Source organism: Ursus americanus, chromosome 15 (genome assembly GCF_024610735.1).
Source record: "Ursus americanus isolate L20-20 chromosome 15, mUrsAme1.1.p, whole genome shotgun sequence".
Lineage (NCBI taxonomy): Eukaryota > Metazoa > Chordata > Mammalia > Carnivora > Ursidae > Ursus > Ursus americanus.
The window spans coordinates 9168348-9195790 of record NC_142141.1 but is presented as its reverse complement, the minus strand read 5'-3'; the positions used below and the strand labels follow the sequence as shown (position 1 = coordinate 9195790).

At 39.1% G+C, this 27443-nt stretch overlaps 1 protein-coding gene across 1 annotated transcript; it reads left to right on the top strand.

Moving 5' to 3' along the window:
- The first annotated feature begins 343 nt into the window (after positions 1-343).
- Positions 344-25885, top strand: RARS1 (arginyl-tRNA synthetase 1). The gene is made up of 15 exons (XM_045792071.2): positions 344-465; positions 1965-2099; positions 3630-3818; positions 5241-5349; positions 5877-5977; positions 6544-6665; positions 8003-8123; positions 9847-9976; positions 11148-11252; positions 13953-14131; positions 14623-14732; positions 18817-18922; positions 24049-24221; positions 24360-24607; positions 25661-25885. The coding sequence occupies exons 1-15, from the start codon at positions 421-423 to the stop codon at positions 25768-25770; spliced, it is 1983 nt and encodes a 660-aa protein (XP_045648027.2). The 5' UTR covers positions 344-420; the 3' UTR covers positions 25771-25885.
- The last annotated feature ends 1558 nt before the right edge of the window (positions 25886-27443 follow it).

The window sequence follows — 27443 nt, the reverse complement described above, 5'->3', positions numbered from 1 at the left end:
GTGTTCTAGTGCCTAGAATAGCATCCTCCATATTAATGTGCATAATAAACGCCTGTTGAATAAATGAATGGATTTTGTTAATTATGTGACCAATTCACAGAGGGGCAAACTGAAGACCTTGAGAGACAGAGGCCCTAGGTAGGTGTCTTTGTCCAAGTCAGTCCAAGCACAGAGCAGCTCTTGTCCGATTCCCCTCAATTTCTCTGCTCCGGCCCCACCATCAGTGTCCAAAGGCAGCAGCCAACATCTCCCGGGGTGCGGTTCTTCCCGCAGTGTCGCCAGAATCCCGCCAGGTGGCAGCAGAGGTGGCGGCACACAGTCGACAGGAGCAGGCGGCGCGGGAAGGAGGGTTTCCGCTTCCGGGAGGGGCTGGTCGTTTCCGCTTCCGGACACTTGAAGTGTTAAGTCGCTGACGGGAGGATGGAAGGTTTGGTGGCTCAGTGCTCGGCGAGGCTGTTGCAGCAGGTAGGACCACATGGGACCAGTGAAAAGGCTGGGAGGGGAAGGACTAGGGTGTGCCTCCTGCCCGAGCAGCATCGGGACAGCGGCAGGGAGGCGGGGACCGCCTGGTCCCCCCAGGCGCGGGCAGCTGTTGTCCCGAGAACCGGGCCTGTGCTACCTCGGAAGCGAACACCCTACCAGAAATGCCCCTCCGGGGTGGGAGAGGAAGAACCTATCCTGACACGGCCCATATGACAATGATCGTCAGCCTTCCAAACCAGCATCCCCCGTGTAGAGGTCCTTGCCCTCTCTTAGAGCCCCCCCCCAGACCAGCGTCTTTGGTGCGCCGGAGCTTTGCGTGTTCCGTACAGACTTTCTCCACTGTGCCTCTCCTTCCCCGCACGCACACGTGCTCTCTCGGGATGCGGGGGGTCAGGCAGAGAGGGAAGTGGGATAAGAGCAGGAGCCTGGGTCCTGGTTCGCAGCTCAGCCGTTCTCTCCGTTGATACTGAGCAAGAGGAATCTAAAAAGCCCATACAGTAGTTCATTTGCCCTCCACTGTCAGTATTCCTGGGGGAACAGTCACATCTTACAAAAGTGAAAGTGGGACATTTCTATTACCTTTTGTGCTCAGGTAGGGAGGGGTAATAAGAAAGTGGTTTAAGTACTTATATTAGGGGAACTGCTTTATACTAAATCAGCAATCACAAAATACGAGTTCATCAAGTAAAATGGCAGGTTCTTTCTGTTGTTGAGCCATATGTTCTTTATCAGTGTGGGGGTATAAGTACCTTATCATTGGGTTGTGATAAAGAATTATAGAGATAATTTCTGGAAAATGTTTAGCTGTGTGTGGAACATAATAGAAGCTCGTTGCTTACTTATGGCAACCTGTTTTTGCTGTAGCTGTCTTCTGGTAAACATTCTCAAATTTCAGGTGAGGAATCTCCCCCGTAGTAATTGTTAGGTTGGAAGCTTTATTTTCTTCTGAGTTGGCATGTTTTTAGTTTTAGATATTAAAGTAAACCTGGTCTAGGATCTGAGACAATGGAAACTAGGGAAAAATTGGGAAGTCATTTTGTCTAAGAAAGGGCAAAAGGCACTTGAGATATATTAAATGTGACAGGAGGCATTTCCTTTTTAAAAGAGCCCCAAGTCCTAAGATTTGGGAGTTAAGTCAGGTTGTTAACTCTTGAACTTAACTGATACTCTCACTAAATCAGAGTGGTTTACTGAGACCAAAGAAACAGAATATAAGGCTTATCCTATTATGTGCTTAACACGCTTGTTCCTCTCCTCCAACATAAACACTTAATTCTTTCATACAAAAGGATAATATGCTGATGTAATCAAAAGCCTCAAGGAGGGAAAATCACAGCTTATCAAAGGGAAGGCCCTTCATTCCCATCACCTCTGCCATGCCCTGTTGGAGACAGGAAAAGAATAAGTTTATGGTACAATTCATCACGTTACGGAAGTTGTCAATCATAAGTGGACTGAACAAAGTGTCTTTTCCTTCTTAGGAAAAAGAGATTAAGTCTCTGACTGCTGAAATTGATCGGTTAAAAAACTGCGGCTGTTTAGAAGCTTCTCCAAATTTGGAGCAGTTGCGAGAAGAAAATTTAAAATTAAAGTATCGACTGAATATCCTTCGAAAGGTAAGTATTCTGGGTTTTTCATTCTGTAATTTGAGTTATTGTATCTTTTAGGAAACTTTTGTTATCAAAGATTCAGAAAGTATACCCTGAGGAATACAGAGACATGAGGAAAGAAACCCTATCTTTTCCCCTGCCTTAGACTAGTTAGGACTAATTTGTTGGTGCGAGTAATGGAGAAGTTGGGGTAGCCTTGTTCTTTCAGGACCCCTTGAAATGTTTGATCATGCTGAATATTTGACCAGCTTGAAGTAGGCTTCAAATAAGGTTGAGACATTTCTTTTGAGACCATTTATGCTGGTCCCTTTTTTAAAAAAAAACATTTTTTGAATTTTAAAAAATTGCCTCTATCAAAAGAAAATCTTACAGAATATACCACAGTCCTTCGCTGCTCTGAGTTTGTTATTTTACAATTTTATATTTCATAGTGTCATATTTGGTTTTTTTCCACTTAATATTTTAGAACTTTTTTCCCCCATGAAGCTTGTATTTATTATTTAATAACCTTATAATCTAACAGTGTTTATCAGTTTTGTCAAAAAACTGAGCTTGTTTTAGTGAAGGTTTTAATTTCTTGGCCTGCCTTTCAAGTCTGCTGATGACACATCCTGGAGGATGACCTCACCCCCATAATTGTTCTCCAACATGTGTATACTGCTTCCAGCCAGGCTGCACTGGCGTTATATTCTTTTTTCCAAAGCTGACTCCATTTATTTATCCTAGACTCTGCCCACCCCACTCCCATGAAGTCTTTTTGTCACGTACTTGGGATCTATTCTGCTTGAAATAACTTTGTCTTTGAGTCTTCTAAAATAGCATTTCTTTTCTTGGAGTCTTCCCCCAAAATACCTCACCTTTCTGATTACCTCATTTATTCTGCCCTTATTTGTATTCATTTCTGTATTTATTTTAATGCAGAAGTTTTATTAGATGTCTTATGTGTGGTAGAGGGTATGAGGAAAAACACAAAAGAAGTACAGTTTATTATTATTTTAAGATTTTAAGTAATCTCTGCACCCAGCGTGGGGCTCGAACTTACAACCCCAAGATCAAGAGTCCTATGCTCTACCGACTGAGCCAGCCAGGCGCCCCAAATACAGTGCATTTTAATACACGTTTCCATAAAGCATATTAGCTGTAATGCGTAAATGACAGAATGTTGTCAGTGTAATGGGGGAGCACGTTGGTTCTTTCACAAATACTTTGCCCTACTGAGAAACAGTAGCTTACACGAGGTACACAAGCAACAGAAAACAACAAGTCATAGATGAATAAAATACTCTGTGGGACACTCATTCCTTCACCCTACCTTCTTTCCCTGGGTCACTTTGGTCACATGCTCTGACTTAGAAACACTTACTGGATGGTTGTCCTATTAGGTTTCTCAGCATGTCCCAGACAGAAGAGCATTGCACAATGTAGGTTACCTTTTGGTGTGTTACCTTCTCAAGACATTTGACGGTTTCTCAAAATATTTGGGAATAGTTTGTATGATAATTTAATATTTTGTTGACATTTTCATTCTTTTCTCAGAGTCTTCAAGCAGAAAGAACCAGACCAACTAAAAATATGATTAACATCAATAGTCGACTGCAAGAAGTCTTTGGTTGTGCCATTAAGGCTGCATATCCAGATTTGGAAAATCCTCCTCTGATAGTGACACCAAGTCAACAGCCCAAGTTTGGGGACTATCAGTGTAATAGTGCTATGGGTATCTCTCAGGTGATTGTATTATTATAAAGCATTCTTGGCGATTTGATTTTCTTTTTTCTTTTTTTTTTTTTTTTAATGATTTTTTATTATATTATGTTAGTCACCATACAGTACATCCCCGGTTTCCGATGTAAGGCTCGATGATTCATTAGTTGCGTATAACACCCAGTGCACCATGCAATACGTGCCCTCCTTACTACCCATCACCGGTCTATCCCATTCCCCCACCCCCCTCCCCTCTGAAGTCCTCAGTTGGCGATTTGATTTTCTTAAGCATTAATCATCATCATTACTTTTTATGTAAATAGTAGCAAATTGTATTCTCAATGAAAAGAACATTTTCCAGAGTTCTGAAAAACTTAAGAAAAGGGGAAGTATGTTTTTAATTTTAAAACACAAGTTTGAATATTCAAATTTTATATGTATTTTCAGTATTTAAGGGTGGTAGTTGAACTCTTGGTACTTCCCTCTTACTGTGTCCTTGATTGCTGTGTGTTATTGATGAGTGTTGAAAGGTGAGAGATTACAAGTTAGCCATTTACCAGCCAGTGTCCCTATTACATATGTGATGCAGCTGTGGTATCTCTGAGGTGGGCTTATGTATTTCATTTTCAGTTACAGGGATTCCCCCCCCTTTTTTAAAAAGAACCATTTCGAGTTACATTTTTTAATTTATTTTTAAAATTTATTTAAGAAAGAGAGAGTGGATGAGCGAGCATGAGCAGAGGGCGAGGGGCAGAGGGAGAAGCAGACTCCCCGCTGAGCAGAGAGCCCAATGCAGGACTTGATCCCAAGACCCAGGGATCGTGACCTGAGCTGAAGGCAGACGCTTAAATGGCTGAGCCACCCAGGCGCCCACATTTTTTAATTTTTATTTAATTATTCAAGCGTGAGAGAAGCTGGGGGAGGGAAGAGCCGAGAGAGAGGGACAAGCAGACTCCATGCTCACTGAGCATGGAGCCCGAGCTCACTGAGCATGGAGCCCCCTCACCAGTTGAGCCACCCAGGTGTCCCAGAATTCCCCAGTTTTAATAGCTGCTTGTATAATATGTTTGTGGATAAGGTTATAAGGGTACTATTTTTATTACCCAAGCCTGAATATTGCACACTTCATGATTTGAAAACCAAATATAAATATCCTGGAAACCAGCATCATAACTAAAGATTTTAAATCATCATAAAAATGTTCTAGATAATGTGTGGCAGCTCATTTTGAAATGGAGATCATGTGGTTTGGGCACTTCTGTTTTCCTCTTGGCACTGTTGATGCTTGATGTTTTAGTCTGTCCGTCTACAAGGTCATTGAACTTCTTCACTTCTGCCTCTTGATGCGTCTTAATGTCAGATGCGTCTCATGCTTTATCAGTTGTGTATTTCTGAGTAACTTGCTGGACGCCGTTTTGTAATGAATCATTTTACGTTGTGTTATAGATCCTCAAAACCAAGGAACAGAAAGTTAATCCAAGAGAAATTGCTGAAAACATTACCAGACACCTCCCAGACAATGAATGTGTTGAAAAAGTTGAAATTGCCGGCCCTGGTATGACAGTGTTACCCTTCTTAAGCAGTTGTATTGATGTTGGGTCCTTTTTGAAATAAAAAAGAACCATATAATATATAAATGTAGGTTTAAACTAGTATACTGAATAAGGTGGTGAAAACACCTTGGGTTGAGCGTTACGAAACTGAGGTTTTAGTCTAGACTGAGCTGCCTGATCTTGGACATGTTATTTCACCTCCCTGTGACTCAGTTTTTCATTAGCAAAAAGAAGGTGGATAATGGCAGATAAATCTGTGATGAAAGGGCCACCAACAAATCGTATACTGAGAGTGAAGGGGCCCAGGATTAAGTAGAAAGCTTCAAGAGAGAGGTAATGTTTGAAATAGATACTGGAAGAAGGCGTTAACAAGAGGACCTCAGGTGGTGGTGGAGTCGTTGAGTTTTGCCAGGGCCAGATCAGCACTCTGGAGCCGGCAAAACTGAAATTGAGAAAGTCTTTGGAAGTGAGCAATCTTCTAAGATAGGAAACTATCTGATTTTTTTTCTCTTCTCTTACTGTTGATTAGGTTTTATTAATGTCCACTTAAGAAAGGACTTTGTATCACAGCAGTTGACCAATCTCCTGGTGAATGGTGTTAAACTACCCGCCCTTGGAGAGAATAAAAAGGTATATGCACAGTTTGCAATGACGTATTAACACCTTAGAACTGTATGACAAGGGATGTGAGGGGACTGAAGGTCACTTTTTATATTGAGATTTAATCATTAGTATTTGAGATGACGAACATAACTGAAATAGCATTTCGCCTGGGTCTTGCTTATTATATGGTTTTTCTTTTCACTTTATTCCAGAAGGCATTTGAGGTAGCCAGCTGATACTTATAAGCTTCGGCTGAAATAGAGGATAGATTATTTGTATAAACAAATTTGATTCTTTCTCACTTAATGAACAAGTAGATTCACCAGAAATCTAACACACTTGAATTACAGCCTAAGATGTCATTTAAGTCTGAGTTTATTTTTAAATGTTATTAATGAATGTTAGCAGAAATGTCTATACCCCTTTAAAAATTTTTTAATTGAAGGTATTGACGTAAGATGCAAATTTAAGATGTACACAGTGTTACTTTGACACAAATTTATATTGTAACATAATTGCCTTTGTACCTATATTTGTCACTTTACATAATGAAAGTACAATATTGTCAAACTTTTTCTGTCTCTCTGTCTCAGGTTGTAGTTGACTTCTCCTCTCCCAACATAGCGAAGGAGATGCATGTAGGCCATCTCAGGTCAACTATCATAGGAGAGAGTATGTGCCGCCTCTTTGAATTTGCAGGATATGACGTGCTAAGGTATGTGCTCTTGCCTTTAGAAATTTCTATAGAAAATGGAAAATGTTGCTTGAGAAAGAATCTTTGACTAAATCAGTGATTCTTAAGTATGGTTCTGCTTCTAATCGTCCAGTGGGCTTTTTAAATAAATTATGTCCTGGGCTTCTCTGAACTGATACCTTTTAGACTGTCTGGGGGTGGAACAAAGGAAAAACTCCCCCATTCGTTCCGCAAACATTTCTTGAGTCTTTCTGTATCCATGGGGTTATATTCTACTGGGGGGTGGGGGGAAAGGAAAGAGATTATGCTGGGCCTGTAGGCCATGGTAGGAAATTGGAATTTTATTCTTAAGTGTGATGGGAAGCTATTGGAAAGTCTTAATTAGCAGGAGCAGTGTAATGTAATCTAATTAAGGATTAGTCTGGCTTCTGTGAAGAAACTAGGTAAAGAAGGCAGAACCGTAGGTTAGAAGGCTATTCTTATAATCCAGTTAAGAGATGATCTGGTGGTTTGTGATTAAACAGTAAGGGGTGTAGGGGCGCCTGGGTGGCACAGCGGTTAAGCGTCTGCCTTAGGCTCAGGATGTGATCCCGGAGTTCTGGGATCGAGCCCTGCATCAGGCTCCTCTGCTGGGAGCCTGCTTCTTCCTCTCCCACTCCCCCTGCTTGTGTTCCCTCTCTCGCCGGCTGTGTCTCTCTCTGTCAAATAAATAAATAAAATCTTAAAAAAAAAAAACAACAACCAGTAAGGGGTGTAAAGTGGTTGGATTGATGCATTTTGAAGAATTTTGTCCACTGACATTGGTTCTCAGATCACACTTAGATAATTGGTTGAAAAAAATTTTCATAAAGTTGTAATGATCAACATTGGTTCACCTGTGTCTCCGTTAACTACACAATAAACAGATCATAGTCCACTGTTAGTAACTTCATTGACCACAAATCCTGGAGGCCTGTTATGTGCAGACTCTCAGTGGTATACATTTTAAGTTTGGGTTTTTTTTAAGATTTTATTTATTTGAGAGAGAGAGAGAGAACACAAGTTGGGGGGAGGCCCAGAGGGAGAAGCAGACGGCTCTGCGATCCCAGAACTCCGGGATCGTGACCTGAGCCAAAGGCAGACGCTTAACCTACTGAGCCACCCAGGTGCCCCAGTGGGTAAACATTCCTAAACGTCCAGACGTTGTCCTTGCCTCTCTCGGAGCTTGCAGACCAGTTGAGGAGACAGCTGAGTGAACAAGATGTCGCTAAATGTGATGTACTGGCACTTAAATGTTAGTGCTTCATAGTGGAATGTAGTTCGTCTGATTTCAGCATGTTTGTCCTTTTTAAATGACTTTGTCTTCTGATTGGCATTAGATTAAACCATGTAGGAGACTGGGGGACCCAGTTTGGCATGCTCATCGCGCACCTGCAAGATAAATTTCCAGATTACCTAACAGTTTCACCTCCTATTGGGGATCTTCAGGCCTTTTATAAGGTTAGATACCATTTATTATTATCATATTTGTGTATTTACCATTCATGATAATTAGTTTTCTTTAGGGAGTTCAGAATGGTATTTGAAGCTACTGTGGGGTTAAAACTAAACTCTCTGCCCCTTAACACAGCATCTTTGCATTTTTAATTGGTGTATATTAAATTGAACTCTACCGTATTACCCATTATTAAGTGAATTTAGGAGTTTGTTGATCAAGAGACATTTTAGTACTTAAAATTTTTTTTGATGTTCTTTTCAATTTTTTATACCTTGAAAATGTTACAGTATATGTAAGAATAGTTTTTAAAAGACCAATGTACTATAAACTGTAATTTAAAGTTAATCACTGTGGTCAACTTTCACTTTGTGACATCCATATACAAATCTTTATTACAGTGCTTGTGATTAAAATATAATTTTTGTATTGTATTTAACATTTCATTATCAACTTTCATGTTACTGTATGGTTTGGCTGCACATTGTTTTGTTGGATTGATGTATTGAAGTTTATGTTAATCCCATTGTTGGTTTTTTTTCCCCCACATTTTTGGAATGGTTTTATCCATTCGTTAAACAACTTTGTACATATAAGTTTTTTCTATTTTAAAAATTATCTCCTTTTGATAGACAACTTCCCAAGAATAGGATTACAGCATTAAAAAGTAAACATTTGTGTGTCTTTTTCTTATTGTTACTGTTTTTTGGGGGTTTGTCTTGGTAAGTATTTTCTAGTGAAAAAATTGAAAACTATGTTTACTGTTGTGAGACTGGTCAATTATATAACTAATGTTACAGTCTATTGGAATTCTGTGCTTTGAATATAATAAAGCAGATCTGTTAATGCTAGAAAGGGTTTATAATACTTTACTAGATTTAAAAAATAGTAAAAGAAAAACCATATATTCCAGTTTTTGTTAAAACACATAGGTGTGTATTTGCAGGGAAATGTCGAGAATTAATGCAGGAAAACGTTATCCCTGGTTAGGTTGGGGTAGGATTAACAATATATATTTTTTCTTTTTTTGCAGTAAGCATGTGCTACTTTCAAAATAGATAAACAATGAAAACAATTTTATTTTTAATTACAAAAAATTAATTATTCATCCAGGACCATATCCAGAATGGAAGATGAAGCACAGAAAATTCAGTCCTTACCTGTTAGTTGTTCTTTATTACTCTTAAACCATTGGGGTGAAGAAGATTTTTGTGAATTGGAAAAGTGTAGGTAGCACTGTGGTGAGAATTTGGTATTTGCAAGAAAAATGATTTCAAAAGAAGTAATAGGGTTCTTTGGCACATTCATTTATAACTAGTTATTAACTATTGAGACGAGAGCACCTGTTCTGTTTTTTGTACTGGTGTTGTAAATTTTCACTTTCCTCACTTTTGGGTTTTTTTTTTCTGTGTGTTTACTTTCTGCTTTAGAAATGAATAAATTCTGGGGCGCCTGGGTGGCTCAGTCATTAAGCGTCTGCCTTTGGCTCAGGTCACGATCCCAGCGTTCTGGGATCGAGCCACGCATCAGGCTCCCTGCTCAACAGGAAGCCTGCTTCTCCCTCTCCCACTCCCCCTGCTTGTGTTCCCTCTGTCACTGTCTCTCACTGTCAAATAAATAAATAAAATCTTTAAAAAAATAAAAAGAAATGAATAAATTCTTTATCTAGAAATAAAAGGTTGGCTTTTTTTCCAAACATTACATTTTTCTTTTTTCTCTTAAACACAGGAATCCAAGAAGAGATTTGATACCGAGGAGGAATTTAAGAAGCGGGCATACCAGTGTGTAGTTCTGCTCCAAAGTAAAAATCCAGATATTATAAAAGCTTGGAAGCTTATCTGTGATGTTTCCCGCCAAGGTGAGTGTCTGGGCTTCACTCATTCATCCAAGAAATATTATTGCATGTGGTTTCCTTGGGTCTTTACTCAGTTGATCTTTAATGACATGTTAAACTTTGAATGACTGGCAAGTAGAGTTTTTAAAAAAATATTTTCTGACACTGAAACAACTATTAAGAAAGTTTATTAAGATAGTCAAGTGCAAATTTTACCAGGAAAAATTACGTGGGAAAAAAATTCAACTCCCAAACACATTGTTTTAGTTTGGAAAAGAAAGACGGAAAATCCTATTCATAGTAGCAACCAAAGCTATAAAACACATTAGAATAAATTTATTTAGAAATGTGTCAGACCAGAGTAAAGAGAAATAGACAACAGGATATGACAATTTCAGGTTTTCAAACGTAATTTTAAAGGTTACTTTGAAGAATAAGTGGATAAGAATAGCTAATAAATCTTTGAAAAAAGAGGGCTAACAATGGCTGTTTTGCACTACTAGTTTGTTAAAATGTTTTATAATGCTACCATAGGTAATATTGCATCACCAATGCACGGCTAGACAGATAAATAATACAATTTAGAAAAAATTATAAGAAGTTTTTAAAAGTATTTGATCTCCAAATAGGAAAGGCCTGGTCATTTTTCTTTTCATTTACATTTTTTAAGGATAACATTTCTAAGTTAGACAAGAAGCACCTGTTGCTTGTAGGGGAAAAAAAAAGCAGATATGACCAGGGAAAAAGAAAAAAAATAGTTTCACTGACTATTAATATTTTAATGAATGTCTTACTGTATTTGCACATTTTCAAAATGGCAGTATGTATAAAATGTTCTGTATTGTATTTTTAAGCATGGAGCCTACTTAAATAAATTCTAATGTTGCAGTTTTGGGGGCTTTGTTTTGTTTTGTTTTTTAAGATTTTACTTATTTGACAGAGCACAAGCAAGGGGAAGCTGGAGAGGAAGGGGGAGAAGCAGGCTCCCCTCTGAGTAGGGAGCCTGATGCGGGGCTTGATCCCAGGATCCTGGCATCATGACCTGAGCCGAAGGCAGACACTTAACCAACTGAGCCACCCAGGCGCCCCTAAAATGTTGCAGTTAAATAATAAATTTCTTTTAATGTAAGATGCATGTCTCCTATTTGTTTAAATTCTTACATATTCTCTTTAATTTGGTGACTCTTTTCCCTAGAGTTTAATAGAATCTATGGCGCATTGGACATCTCTTTAATAGAGAGGGGGGAATCCTTCTATCAAGACAGGATGGATGACATAGTAAAGGAATTCGAAGATAAAGGTAGGCATTCTACTTTTTTTTTAAGCTTTTCATTATGGAAATTTTCAAACATAGGCAGAAGTGAAGAGAATATTATAATCTTTTTTAATAGTTTTTTTCAGTCTGTACATTACATATAGTATATCTTAAGAATTATGTAAATCCATAGGGTCTTTCCCCACCCCCTTCTTTTCTCTTTTGTTATTGAAGAATAACAATTTCCCACATGGTATTATTTCACTTTTCCTCCATCTGTATTTTCTGAAGTGGCTTGATTTAAATTATGGTTTGTGGTTTCTTTTTTGTCTTGTGTTTATTTGCGAGCGGTCCAGCGATGTCTGGTTGGCTTTCTTTATGTTAAGATGGTTTAGTAGGTGCAGGTGTCAGCCTGATCTATCCACAGATTTTCCTGTTAGGCCTTCCCCTATTGTTTTTAGCAGCTACTGATGATCATGACTTTAATCCATTACTTCATTAGAGGTTGGGAAATGAGAGTGTTCTGTTGTTCCTTCTTTGTTACCTGGAGTTCTCCTGTGCCAAACATCGCCACATAATTATTTCAGGTTATCCTGAAGTACAGTTCACAAAAGACAGCCAGTATAAATGTGTGATTCATCAATTTCAGGATAATAAATTAGTTTCTTAGCATCTTCCAGATTCAACTGAGAGGTCTTTAGCGTTACTATAAACAAGATTTAATATATTTTATATTTTTAATCATTTTCCTTTTATTACACTTTTTAATTCTCACTGTCCCATTTTTGGCTAAAGGTAGGTTCCTCAAATTGGCTTTCTTGTTTTTTGTCTTTTTCTTGACTGCTATAGTCTGTAGTCTTTGATAGTTTACTTGCTTTCAGGTGCACAACATTCTAAGATGATTTTGCATATTTCCTACCTCAGATCTAGAATTAGCTAACCTTATATCTCCAAGAAAGCCTGGTTCCTTGAATGGGAATTGGTATTTATCAATCATAATCTGTGGCCTGGGAATTATATGTTTAAGATAATAAATTTTTAGGGACTTTTTTTAATGATGAGAAGGAAACACAGAGAAATTAGTAACTTGCCAAGGTCATGTAGCTAATAACAAGTCTGAGAATCAAACTTAAGCAGTCTAGCCTCAGCTTTTTTTTTTTTTTTTTTTTTTTTTTAATTTTTGGTAGTTAACACAGTGCAGTATCGGTTTCTGGAGTACAATTCAGTGATTCATTACTTAAATACTTAAATACAACACCCAGTGCTCGTCGTAAGTGCCCTCCTTAATACCTATCACCCATCTAGCCCATTCACCACCCCCTCCCTCCATCAACCCTCAGTTTGTTTTCTATTGTTAAGAGTCTCTTATAGTTTACTTCCCTCTCCTTTTTTTCTTGCCCCCCTTCCTATATGTTCATTTGTTTTTTTAAATTCCACATATGAGTGATATCATATGGTATTTGTCTTTCTCTGACTTATTTCATTTAGCATAATATCCTCTAGTTCCATCTGCATCATTGCAAATGGCAAGATTTCTTTCTTCTTGGTGACTGAGTAATATTCCATTCTATTTTTATGCCACATCGTTATCGATTCATCACTCGGACATTTGGGCTCTCCATAGTTTGGCTATTGTTGATACTGCTGCTATAAGCATCTGGGTGCATGTTTCCCTTGGAATCTGTATTTTTGTATTCTTTGGGTAAATACCTAATAATGCAATTGCTGGATCACAGGATCGTTCTATTTTTAACATTTTAACCTCCATACTGTTCTCCAGCGGGGTTGCACTAGTTTACATTCCCCGCCTACAGTGGAAGAGGGTTCCGCTTTCTCCACATTCAGAACTTGTTTTTAACTATGATTTTATACTGCCTTTGCTTTACCAAGCCTCAGATTGCTGAGCTGTAAGAAAGCAATACTAATAGTATATTTGCTGCATAGAGTTATTGTGAAGGTTGGATCTCAGACTTAATGAAATGTCGTACATAGTAGCGATCAAATATAGCTTTGTTATTGTCATCATGTTCTTGTCCCTTATTGCATCAAAGAATTTTGCCTTTTTCATTGTGAATATATGAACATGATTTTATTTTTTCTTTCCACTTATCATTTCCACTAACCTACCAGGTTTGTTTCCTGGACCCTGCTACAGTTTTTACTTCCTTTCAGTACATTTCAGGAGGCAGAGATAGAAAGTGCATCTTTTCCCAAGAGGAAATATATGGCTCTAACTTGAAAACAGCATGGATTTCCGTTTTCTGTGCCTTTGAGTAGGTGGGCTCCAGTAAGGTGTTTTTTAAGATTTTATTTTTATTTATGAGAGAGAGGGAGAGTTGGGGGGGGTAGGGAGCAGAGGGAGAGGGACGAGCAGACTGCACTGAGCGCAGAGCCCAATGTAGTGCTCAGTCCCAGGACCCTGAGATCATAATCAGAGCTGAAACCAAGAGACAGGTGCTCAACCGACTGAGCCACCCAGGGGCCCTGTAAGGTGTTTTATAAAGAATTTGGGAGCCAAGTATAGTGTGAATCCAGAAAACTGCCAGGATATTTCACCTGTGCCCTGAGAACATCATGGGTGCCCAGACAACCTTGACAGTAGCTATTTTCCAAGACTCATAGTAGGTCATAGCGCAGGGGAAATAGTGTGCTTTCTTGAGCTCTCTACTAAATATCTTCTAATGGCTCATCTTTTATATTCCTTCAGGGTTCTTTTAACATTATTAATAAAGATTTCTTTCCTAGGATTTGTGCAAGTGGATGACGGCAGAAAGATTGTGTTTGTCCCGGGATGTTCTATACCATTAACCGTAGTAAAATCAGACGGAGGTTATACCTATGATACATCTGACCTGGCTGCTCTTAAACAAAGACTATTTGAGGAAAAAGCAGATATGATTATCTATGTGGTGGATAGTGGACAAGTGAGTTTGTAGATTTGTTTATGTTACATTATCTGTTTGGAGCTGAGACAGTATGGTGGGGTTTGTGGCATTTAGCACTGGAAGACTATAAATCTTCCCAAAGACTAAAATTCACAACTGTAGTGGAACATAAGAGGAAAAACAGCATTTGGATTTGGTCACATTCCAATACTTCCCAGCTTTTCAGCTTATTTCCATAAACATCAGTGACCCTTCCTATCTGAAAAGGTGGTTGTGGACCTAAAATGTAATTGGTATTATTGCACATGAACCTACTCTTAATTCAGCCACTTTAAAAACCTTTGGACATAGAAGGTACAACAGTTCTCTTACTCTCTCGTTTTTGGTATAAAGAAGAGTTTTTATAATTATGCTTGCCTTCTAAGATTTGTGAGTAGACTTTACAAATCTTTATCCCTAAGCACAGTTTTAAGTCACTTTTTTTGTTATTAGAAAGCTTAGCGAGTAATTTTCTATTTGTTTCTTTGCAGTCTGTGCACTTCCAGACAATATTTGGTGCTGCTCAAATGGCTGGTTGGTATGACCCTAAAGTAACACGAGTGTCTCATGCTGGATTTGGTGTGGTGCTGGGGGAAGACAAGTAAGTCTGGAAAGTCTGAGTGTTAATAACATATCCGACCCCCAGATTTCTTTGGAAGAGGCTACATTTCACTTGATACCATAGTAGAATTAAAATGGGCAATTTTCTCTGGTCTGTATATGTGGTAATGGCGAAGCCAGCTGAGGCTTTTTATACCCATATCTTATCACTGCTAGAGAATGTAGCCTTTTAGTGAGATTTGGACAAAGTTGAATGAGGTAGACTTAATAGATTTTTAAGAGAGTTTCCATTCGTAAAGTTTTAAATTGTAAAGTCTATCATAGTTACCTTCTCAGATTTCAAATAAAATACTCAACAGTATATTTCAAGCATTTTGTAAATGTCTGGTTTTTTTCCTTCACAGTTGAACACATGGTCAACAGGTATACATTTATTGAGATTCCAATTAAGTTTTAAAATTCACAGCTTTTATTTTTATGTTTACCTCAAAAATACGAAGTTTGAGACCTACATGTTTGTTATTTTTATTTATTTGAGAGAGTGAGAGAGTGAGTGGTGGGGAGGGGCAGAGAGAGAAGCAGACTCCCTCCTGAGTGGGAGGCCCAGTGCAGGGCTCTGTCCCAGGACCCTGAGATCATGACCTGAGCCAAAGGTAGATGCTTAACTGGCAGAGCCACCCAGGTGCCCTGAGACCTACGTGTTAATATATTTCCAGCTTTTCTATTTTCCAGTCATTTCCCTACATTCTGTTCAATGTTTATGAAATAAAAGGTAAATATAAACAAATATATAGAGAGAGTATTCATCAGTTCAAAGGCACAAAATTTTTAGCATCTTGCATTTAATGGTGTCTTAGGATCACTTAGCTTTTTAATCATCGTGTGTCTTAAAACCTTGGCATTTGGGGCGCCTGGGTGGCTCAGTGGTTAAGCATCTGCCTTCGGCTCAGGGCATGATCCCGGCGTTATGGGATCGAGCCCCACATCAGGCTCCTCTGCTGGGAGCCTGCTTCTTCCTCTCCCACTCCCCCTGCTTGTGTTCCCTCTCTCGCTGGCTGTCTCTATCTCTGTTGAATAAATAAATAAAATCTTTAAAAAAAAAAACAAAAACCTTGGCATTTTAGACTTAGTGATACAGCCCAAATATCTCTCAAAGGTGGTAATGGTTTTAAAAACTATATGAAGTTGCTCAAGATGCTTGGTTAGCCAATGTTACAAACGCCTTAATTAAGCATTGTAAAAGTCCGGGTAGGTGGGTCAAGGTATTATTTTAGATACAGATTATATGGAAATCACAGGCCTTGTTGGAATCAATATCAAACACTTCTATATTATAGGACTCTTCTATAGAGCTGCACTTTTTTTGGAATCAAAAAACACTAGGTCCTTATTTTGGTGTCCATGGTTGTCCTAAGAAAGTGCTTGAAAACTAACCAATGAGTTGAGTATTGCCTATATTTTCTTAAGTTTCTTAACTGTTCGTTTTTTGGACTCATGTTCAGATGATGATTCTGACAATTGGGTGAAATTATCAGATTTACTTTTATATCTACATTTATCACCAGTATTCATATGTTGGCATTTAATTTGTTGATCATGTAATGCTAAGGGATTTTTTTCCTTGATTTGTTGTTGTTTCGTATTTCTTTATTCAGCATCATGTAATTATGGCATCCTAGGCCACTTGAAGAAAGATAATTTTTTAATTATGATATGTTAGTGACCATACATCATTAAAGAAAAATAATTTTAATGATAGTTAATCAGTGGCAGCTTACCATATTTTAAATATGTACATTAAAATGCTCAGGTTCTGCTGTCTCTTAATGAAATTTTCTGTTTATTTATTTTTCAAGATTTATCTATTTAGAGAGAGAGAACACATGAGCGGGGGGGAGGGCCAGAGAGAGAGGGAAAGAACCTCAAGCAGACTGCCTGCCCAGTGTGGAACCTGACACAGAGCTCAGGCCCATAACCCTGAGATCATGACCTGATGAGCCGAAATCAAGAGTCAGACACTTAACTGACTGAGCCACCCAGGTGCCCTGAAATTTTCTGTTTTAAAGTTTTTTATAATAACTAGTTTACCCTTTAATCATCTTCCTCTTATTCCTTGGGCCCCTGATTATTGAGCACCTGTGCATGGCATTGGCTGGGTGCTCCAGTGTATACAGAAAAGTAATGGAACATGACCTTTTCCTTGAAGGGGCCTGTCTTCTGAAGGGGAGCAGTTTCCTGGGGAGCCTGTTAAAACTATACATGCCAGGCCCCACCAGGGGAGTTACTGACATATTAGGTTCTAAAGTAGGTATTAGGTATTTTTTTTTTTAAACTTCTGATATTCAGATATGGGTCCCTCATAATAGAACCACTGGTCCGAGGAATCAACTAACACCAAAAAAAATGCACAAAAATTCAGGGCAGGTGCGGATAACAGAAAAGACCAATTTTTATAGAGACAACATTAGGGAAGGCCTCCTTTAGCATTTTTTTTCCCCCTTAGCATTTTGGCTAGCTTTATGATGGGTAACATTTTATCAGGCAGATTTGAAGGTTGCTGAACACTACTACTTAGGGGATGTCATAAGAAAGCCACAGAAGTATTTAATGTATTCAGGGGGTGGGTAATAAAGGAGTTTTAAGTCAGTGATAAACGGCAAGAAGATCCTTTCTAAGGTAACTCTGAAAATACAACTTTAATAGGAAGTATCTTGATTATTTTGGTAGGCTTTGTGTTGGTTAGAAAAGCATGCTTCTCTTGTACCGTTATTGCATTGAAAATGTTTTAAGGTTTTATTTTTAAGTAATTTTTTGTAGCCAATGTGGGGCTTGAACTCACAACCCTGAGATCAAGAGTCACACATTGTACTGACTGAGCCAGCCAGCACCCCAAATAATTTTTAACTAAGAAAAGAAAATTATAAACTCAGTGTTGTGCTAACTTCTGTTTAATAGGTAAAATCTAGTTTTAAAAAAAAGTAATCTGCCCAACATGGGGCTTGAACTCATGACCCTGAGATCAAGAATCACATGCTTGGTGCGCCTGCGTGGCTCATTCAGTTAAGCATCTACCTTCATCTCAAGTCATGATCCCAGGGTCCTGGGATCTAGCCCTACGTCAAGCTCCCTGCTCTGTGGGGCGCCTGCTTCTCCTTCTCCCTCTGCCTGCTGCTCCGCCTGCCTGTGCGCTCACTCTCTCTCTCTCTCTCTCTCACCCTCCCCCTCACCTGTCAAATAAATAAATAAAATCTTAAAAAATAATGAACAGATAAAGAACTCTTTAAAGAAGAAAAAAAATCACATGCTCTACCTATTGAGCCAACCAGGGTCCCAGGAAAATCTAATTTTTGTGAAATGCTGCTTTTTTTTCTTTTAAGACTATTTCTTTGAGAGAGAGATAGCAAGAGAGAGCAGAAGCAGGGAAGGAGGGAGAAGCAGGCTCCCCGCAGAGCAGGGAGCCTGATGCGGGGCTCGATCCCAGGATCCTGGGATCATGGTATGAGCTGAAGGCAGATGCTGAACCCATTGAGCCACGCAGGCGCCCCTGTGAAGTGCTTTTAATAGTAATGTTGCCCAGAGCAGTGCTTATCAGTGCTTTTGCCTCATCCTCAGAGACTGATTTCAGTGGGTATGAATGGAGACCTGGCATCCTGCTTTTCTTAAGCTCTTCAGCTGATTTCTGTTGTGTGTCCAGAGTTGGTTACCACTCAGCAGGTGGGATTATTATCTAGAGTTGTGCCAGTGAGATTCCGATTAGGAATTTGCTTAGTCCCCAAACAGTTTTAAGAGCAAAACATGTATTTTATTAATTTTTCAAAGAAGGCAAAGTAAGCCAAACTTTGTATTCATGAAAACAAACAAATTAACAAATGTCTCTGTTTTCCTTTTAGGGAATGTATTATAGGTCAGCATGAAGAGAATGCTATTAGGAGCCTACAGCATAGAAAGCTTGGCGTTGAGAGCTATAGATGAAAGATAATTAAAAGTACCTCTCTTTCTTTCCTTTGGCATCTTCCCTCGTTGCCAGCTGGAATAAGGCAGTGTCAGACCTTCATTTTCAAAGATCTCTAAGTGAGAAGTTCTGTTTAAAAAGCTACTTAATTGAGACTCTTAAATTTTTTTAGGAAGAAGTTTAAAACCCGTTCAGGTGAAACGGTGCGCCTCATAGACCTTCTGGAAGAAGGACTAAAACGATCCATGGACAAATTGAAGGAAAAAGAAAGAGACAAGGTAATCCGAAGCCTCGTTTGCATATTGTGTACTGTATGTCGCGTTGTGATTTTTTTCATTTTTGTTTTTATGAAGAGAACTGGGGAGCGTTAGGAGGAGCAACTCCACTTAGGACAAGCTTATATTACTCAGAAATTATTGCACAGTAAGTTTGTTTCCTTACTAAGCATTTAGTTTGAAAATACAGTTCTTGACTGTTAAAAAGGCTGTTGTTTCCTCCTGTGTTAATGTGGCATAGTAACTGCTTCTTGTTGGCGCTGTCTCGTCACTACTTTGACCAAGGATTCAAAACTCTTTCAGATTAAGAGGTTAGATCTCCGGCCTACAGTAGGGTCTACATCTGCTGAGTTCTTGTATCTGGGAGCACTCGGAGAGTAGTAGTCCTAGCAGTCAACACCTACTCTGTTGTCAGAGCAGGCTACAGCATAACGGGCTTTCTTGGCACCCTGAAAAAGGACTGGTTAGATTTGTGTGGAATTTGAGTAATGAAAGCAAAATGAAGAAAACTTGACAAGAAGAACTTTTTTAAGATAGGATGGTCAAGGATTGAGATTTAAGGGGTCTCATGTCTTTTACTCTTCAGTAAGTCAGGTGATATTTTGGAATGAACGTAACTACTATAAACAGTACAATTACAGAAAGAGAAATAGAGTAGGATGGAATATTGACATGAAAGAGCCAAACACAAAAGAAGGTCCTTTGAGGGAAAGCCCTTTTGTTTGGTTCGGGTACATCACTGACAGTCCAGAGAGCATGAGGGCAGGCCATGAGACTACGTTGTCCCCGCCTGCTCCCTTGCCACTGCCAACAGAATGAAATGTAAAATAGCTTTTCTCTCTACTTCTACTAGGTGGTTGCCAAGTCTCCACAGCTGGTATCTCCGGAGTAGTTCTTCCTTTTAGTCCTGGCTTAGGCACATCTAGCACAATCAGATGAAAGGTGGAAAATTGGTCATCTAACCAATCTGTTTACTCTGCATGATGGTAAAAACTGCTTTGGCTCTTTTATTTGGCCAATTTGCATGAAGTAAAATGTGAAACATGATGATTTCTTACACATATGTATGCCTGGTAACTCCAGCCACCCAGAAAATTCCTGTCACCATGGGTCACTTTAATTTATTCTAGGACTTCATAAAATAGGGTGCTGTTTTCTAGGTATACCAGTAGTTCCTTTCTTTTTATTGCTAAAAATAGTGTTCTGTTGTATGAATATACCGGATTTTGTTCATCCATTCTGTTGATGGACGTTAGGGTTGTTTCTGTTTGTTGGTTGTTATGAACAAAATGTTAATTTCAACATTGTTAAAGCCTTTTTATGGATACATGCACTTTTACTTTGGGATATATATCTAGGAATATCATTGCTGGGTTTAGGGTTAGAGTTGGCTTATGCTTAACTTCATTAAAAATTGCCAAGGACAGTATTGTAACCATTGTGCACGCCTGTCACTAATACATGATCACTCCAGGTGCCCCTGTCTATCCAGCACTGGATTTGTCAGTCTTCTGGTGAAGGCAGTGATGTCTTACTGTGGTTAAAATTTGTATTTCTCAGCGCGCCTAGGTGGCTCAGATAAGGTTAAGCCTCTGACTCTTGATCTCGGCTCAAGTCGCGGTCTCAGGATAGTGAGATTGGGCTCTGAGCAGAGCACGGAGCCTGCTTAGGATTCTCTCTCTCCCTCTGCCCCTCCCCCCCACATACACACGTGCTTGCTCTTTTGCTCCCTCTCAAAAAAAAAAAATTGCGTTTGCCTGATGAGTCATGATGTTGATTGCCTTCTTTAATGCTTATTGGCCACTTATATATCTTTTATGAAGGATCTTTTCAAGTCCTTTAACCATTATTTGTTGCAGACCATCAATACTCATTTATATTTACATGTTTACCCTTTCCTCTGCACTTCATTCGTTCCTGAAGCGTTTTTGCTTCCATTGGAAGATCTCCTTTTAGTATTTTTTTTTTTTGTAGTGCAGGTCTGCTGGTGATAAATTCTGTTGGCATTTGTTTGTCTGAAAACATCTTTATTGCCTTTCGTTTTGAACAGTATTTTTATCGGGCATAAGATTCTAGCGGAGCAGTGTTCTTTCAGCATTTTAAAGGTGGCGTTCCATTGTCTTCTAGCTTCTGTAGTTTCTTTGAATATATGTAACTTGTCTCATTGTTGCTCCTTTGAAGGTAAGGTGACTTCTTCTTAGACTACTTTTACTATTTTTGTAGACTTTGTTTTAGTACTTTGACTAAGAAAGGCCGAAGTGTGGTTTGAGGGTTTTTGCGGGTGAGGGGTGGAGGTGTACTCATCCTGCTTGGGAAGTAGCCGAGCTTCCTCTATCTGTAAGTTGTGTCCTTTCATTAGTTTAGGAAAATTCTCAGCCATAGCTCTTAAATTATTGCATCTTTGCCCTATTCTGTTCGTTCCAAAATTCCGAGTACAGTGTTAGAATTTTTGACTTTGTGTCCTACATGTCTCTCACATTCTGCTTTTTTTTTTTAAGATTTTATTTATTTGAGAGAGAGTAGGAGCAGAGAGGAGGGAGAAGCAGACTTTCTCCACTGATCAGGGAGCCTGATGCGGGCTTGATCCCAGGACCCTGGGATCATGACCTGAGCCGAAGGCAGAGGCTTAACCAACTGAGCCACCCAGGCACCCCTCTGCTTTTTTTCTCCCCCATTTTTCCCCCTCCTTCTGCTTCTTTTTGAATATTTTCTACAGTTTTGCCCCTTTCCTCTAATTTTAAGATTTTATTTATTCATTTGAGAGAGAGAGTGAGAGAGAGAAAACACAGGCAGGGTGGGGGGAGAGCAGAGGGAGAGGGAGAAGCAAGACTCCCCACTGAGTAGTAGGGAGCCTGATGCAGTGCTCAATCCTGGGGCTCAATCCCAGCACTCCAGGATCATGACCTAAGCCGAAGGCAGACACTTAACCAACAGGCCCCCCTCTAATTTTTTGAACACCTTAATTATAGTTTTCTTTTAGTTTTTCATTTTGAAATAATTTTAGACATATAAAAAAATTACAAAATAGTACAAAGAATTACTGTGTTAGCTTCCCCAAATATCAGTATCTTGTGTAGCCATAGCATAATTACAGAATCAGGACACTAACATTGATGTAGGATGAGTAACTAGTCTACAGACCTTACTCAGGTTTTACCATTTGTCTCATGAATGTTCCTTTTCTAGTCCAGGACCCAATCCAGGGTTACCTGTTGCAGTTAGTTGTCATGTCTCCTTAATGTTTTTAAATCTGGGTCGTTCCCTGCTCTTTGTTTGACTTTCATGATCTTGACACTTTTGAAGGGTACTGGTCAGCTTTTTGTAGACTCTCAGCTGGACTTGGTGTTTCCTCACAAGTAATTCAAGTTACGCAAGCTTGTCAAGATGAGTTCTAGAGCCCTCACTTCATTCCAGGAGGCACGTGATGTTGATAAGAGTAATGCTTGTTGATTAATTTTGATCACTTTGTTAAAGCAAAACAGTTTTCTCCACTGTAAAGAAATTAATATTTTTTCCTTTTGTAATTAGTATTTTTCAGTATCTTTATTTTAAGCAATTACAGATTTAAAGTTGCTTTTGTTGTTTTTGTTTCTCTTTTCTTGTCCATCTTCCCCCTACCTAACCTCTCCCTTGATTTTCAGTCACATATATTGGCTTTATTAAGCTGGTTTTTTTTAAAAATGGATATTAGGTGTTGTGAATGCAAAATTATAAAAGTTCTGTATAATTTCATCTTCTGCAGAACAACCATTTAAGTCATCCTCTGGCGGATAGCATACCAGCTGATTATCTTAATTCTGTGAGTCTTGGTCTTGGGCTTTGTTAGGGGTGAATGAGGCATTTCAATTTTACTCTTAGGTGAGGGTCTTACTGGTGAAATACGGCCCTTCTGGTTTCACCAGGGTATTCAGTAGTGCCCTTCCCCCTTGCTTCTGCTGGGATGCCCTAGCCTCACACAGCTTTTGAAATCTGCTCAGTTCTTCAGCCACCCACTTGCTTTTTCCTGCTGGATTTTTGGGAAGTCCTGCTTTGTTAATGCCAGCCATGGAGTGGTTTTAAAGAAATGTGTTCACAGAGGTTTTCACTCCTCTGGTTCCCTCTTGGTGATTTTGTCCTCACTACTTTGGCAGCCCCAAACTCAACTCTGTCTTCTTACCCCAGTAAGACCACTTCTTTCTGCTTGGCTTTTGTTCCCTATTTGGTCCACCACATAGTGATTTGGACAGTGTCCTAGGGGGAAAGGTCAGGTAAATGTGGAACTCAGTCAACTTCTGTGTTTCCATTCTCCCAAAGATTATATATAGGCCCTCAAACTTCGCTTGTGTTGGTGTTGTCTGGTGACTCTGTATAGTTGTTTCCAACTTTATATAGCTGTTTATCCAACTTTTAAGTAGCTGCTTTTGGTAGAAGGTTTGGTATACTGCAGGCTACTTCATCCTGCCCAGAACAGAACCTTAATCACTTGTGGCCTGATAGTGCTTCAGAATACATGGCAAAATATTAACAAAACAATGCATGAGTTTTGTCTCCTACTCTTGACACCGTGTTTTGTTTTTTAAATTGCAATGTAATTTACAGTGTTATTAGTTTCAGGTGTATAGTATAGTGATTCAGCAGGTCTGTACATACTCAGTGCTCATCAAGATAAGTGTACTCTTAATCCCTTTCACCTGTTTCACACATTCCCCGCATCCACCTCCCTTCTGGTAACCGCCAGTTAGTTTGTTCTCTATATTTGTGAGTCTGATTTTTTTGTTTGTTTTTTTAATCTGTTCATTTGTTTTTCAAGTCCCACATGAGCAAAATCATACGGTAATTGTCTTTCTATAATAATTAGTGCTTTCTATTTCATATCTACTGAATACGTTGTGGGGAAAGTATTCAAACCAACACTTCATATTTTATAGATCAAGTTTCTCATAGAAATACTCTTTGTTATACAGAGCTGATCAGTTCTGTTTTCATTATTCTTTTCTTTGTACATTGGCCCATGTTCCCTCAGTGTTGATATTTATTAAAGTTTACTGATAAAGGAAAACCATTAGATGCTCCTGATCCCTGTCTTGAGCCTGAGACACCAGGACAAAGGGAGTGGTCAATAAGCTGTGAAGTTTCTTCCCCCCCCCAAGGTCTTAACAGCAGAGGAATTAAAGGCTGCTCAGACATCTGTTGCTTATGGCTGCATCAAATATGCTGATCTTTCTCATAACCGGCTGAATGACTACATCTTCTCCTTTGACAAAATGCTGGATGACAGAGGAAACACGGCTGCTTACTTGTTGTATGCCTTCACTAGAATCAGGTAATCGTAGTGTTGTTTTATTTTGAATCAGTTGATAGGATTTCCAGTTTACATCAGTCATTTCTTACTACGTTATCTCTTAAGTGGAGAAGAATGTGCATAACCATAGAAAATGATGGCTGTTGCCCTATTTCTTAGGTCTATTGCACGTATGGCTAATATCGGTGAAGGGATGCTCCAGAAAGCTGCTCAAGAGACCAAGATCATCTTGGACCATGAGAAGGAATGGAAACTAGGCCGGTGTATTTTACGGTTCCCTGAGATTCTCCAGAAGATTTTAGATGACTTATTTCTCCACACTCTCTGTGATTATATCTATGAGCTGGCAACTACTTTCACAGAATTCTATGATAGCTGCTACTGTGTGGAGAAAGATCGACAAACTGGTCAGTATCTCATTCAATGGTGATATGGGGAGGGGGGCACCAGCAAGGCATTTATTCGAATTGGATGTAGATGGTTTTCAACTTGTTTTCTTACTGGAACACCTCCCTCCCTTTTTTTCCCCAAGCAGTTATATACTGGTCCATAGCATATATAACAGATAAAATTCAACTAGATCTCATAAGAGCATAAATGGAATTCTCATTTCCAAAGGAGTTTCCCCCACCCTCAGGCTCATGGCATGGAACCATAGGACTCCAAAGAAAACAATTGGAAGAGGATTAGGAGGAATAGGACATTGCCAACAAAAGCAGAGTTACTGAGGGTCCCAGAATGAGTCTTTGGTAGTTCCTGGTAATGGAAACTGCCTTTGGGAGAAAATTGGTATCTTCTCTTTCCTAGGCATAAGGTTACATAGTTATTGAAGTAGACTGATGTAATTTGTTGTAGGGCAAATAGGTGTTTTTGAGGGTCATGCCCAAGAACTGAAACTTTATTAGAAAAAATAATCTCACCATTATCCTGGAATTAAAGTTTACAGTTATATCAAACCATGATGTCTAAGATAAAACTCTTTTTTTTTTTTTAAGATTTTATTTATTTGAGAGAGAGAGAGAGAGAGAGACAGCCAGCAAGAGAGGGAACACAACAAGCAGGGGGAGTGGGAGAGGAAGAAGCAGGCTCATAGCGGAGGAGCCTGATGTGGGGCTCGATCCCATAACGCTGGGATCACGCCCTGAGCCGAAGGCAGACGCTTAACGACTGAGCCACCCAGTTGCCCCCTTAGATAAAACTCTTGAAGAGTTTAAAAAGAAAGATAAATCATTGCAGAACTTGTTTCCCCTTATAATTAGAAATAGATTTCTTCAACAGAAACACCTTTCTTTCTTGGATTGTCTGTCTTTAGTTTTTAGTCTGGAGGTAATTCTAGTTAAAGCTGTAAAACATGATGGGGTAGGCTGTTCATCTTCAGTGAAATACAGAAGTAACAAAGATTCTTCAGTAACGATTTTTTTAAAAGACAAATTAATCTCTTTCTTTTTTTATTTTCTCAGGACAAGTGTTGAAGGTAAACATGTGGCGTATGCTGCTTTGTGAAGCAGTAGCTGCTGTTATGGCCAAGGCGTTTGATATCCTGGGAATAAAACCTGTCCAAAGAATGTAATCCTTCGTAGGTTTGAACACTGTGTGTTTTTACCAAAAATAGCCATTTAACACTATCTGCTTTTTTACAATCATGTGGATACAAAAATAAGTAAAGGAAATTTGTCAGCTATCTACGTAATGTGTTTTTTTTCCCTAACAACTGGGCCTCTGGAAAGAAAAACATACTTTTCATTAATATGCTAATTTCTGCTGACCATTTAAGCCACAACTACTTAGTGGGGTCATGGAGTATGAAGGTTTGTTGTGTACTTTAGTGAGAGTGTTTATTGGGTTGGCTGGGATATGTTTTCATCCATTTTACTCTGATAAGGAGTCCCATTTATTGAGCTCGGCTGTAGACCCCAGGCACTTCACACGCCTTCACTGTCCCATATAGTCTTCATTCCATTGTTCTTTTGTAACACTTATCCCTGTTCAGCAAGCGACAAAACTGAGGCTTCGGTGAAGTAAGTATCTTGCCCTGAATTGCTCACAAAGATTCATATTTATGTGTGTCTGACTCCTCAATTTACCCTCTTTCTTTTTTAGCAAAAGGGGACATTGGGAATATAACAAACCTGAATTCAGGGGAAGGTCAAGAAAATTAACAGACTGGAACTTTTTCAGAAGCTACAGATTAACTCTTCACATCTCATTGGTCATTGCCAATTTAGTTGCAAGGGAAGCTGGAAAAACTTGAATAAGCAAAGAACAGAATTGCCACGATTGGCTTAGATCAGGCAAGAGTCATCTCCTAGGCATGTTGAATCGTTTCACTCCAAGAAATTGGAGTTATAGAAAGACAAGGTGGAGATTTCTAGTGACAGTGAAAGGTAGTCAGGGAAAGGGGTGATTGTTGGGCCACTAGTTAATGTCATTTGCCAACACAAAGATTAGAATTCATGTAAAGAACATAACACTTGGGAAAACAAGTGCTTATTGAGCATGAGCTGTGTTGTACCATGCTGTTTCCAAAGGTCTCCAAGCCCAAATGAATGAATGAATTATAACAGTAACTCCAATTTACAAACAAATGGGTATGTAGAAGGTTCAAGCGTTCGCTCTAGATCAGTACTCTCTAGCAAACGTGGAAGCTAAACAATTTCCTTTTAGCCTGGTAACCGCAGAGAATCTACTGTACTATTGAGTCCATTAGTCAGTAGATCCAGGTGTTTTGTGGGTGAGAAACAGGATTCAGTGAGGTATAGGAGGAACTAATGAAAGACTAGGGTGTATGTTAAATTAACCAAAGGTCATGATTAGTTCATGTACTGCCAAGTCAGTCTTCCACTTCCTGAGAAAGTAAGTTTATGGTTATTTCATCTTTAAAACATTGTCTTATCAGAAATTATAAATATCATTAGGTAATAGATAATACCAGAAACTTTTCCCTAGAAAATAATAGAGCTCTGGTTAGTCTATTTTTAAGGAGAAAATGGGAAGACTGTCAGGAAACAAAGCTAGAGTTCCCAGTGTGGGTATGAGATTGTGGAGGGGAAAAGTGAATACTGGCAGCCTAGACCTCTGGATGAAGGAAGGTTTGAGGAGCAGCCCTGTATCAGAGCATTGGGTTGGGAGTCCTAGGATATAGAACTATTTCAGCCAACAGTTCTCTGTGTGACCTTTTTTTGGTTTTCTGTTTCTCCTATAAAAGTGAAGGGGGGGGGGGAGTCAAACCAGAACCTTTCTAAC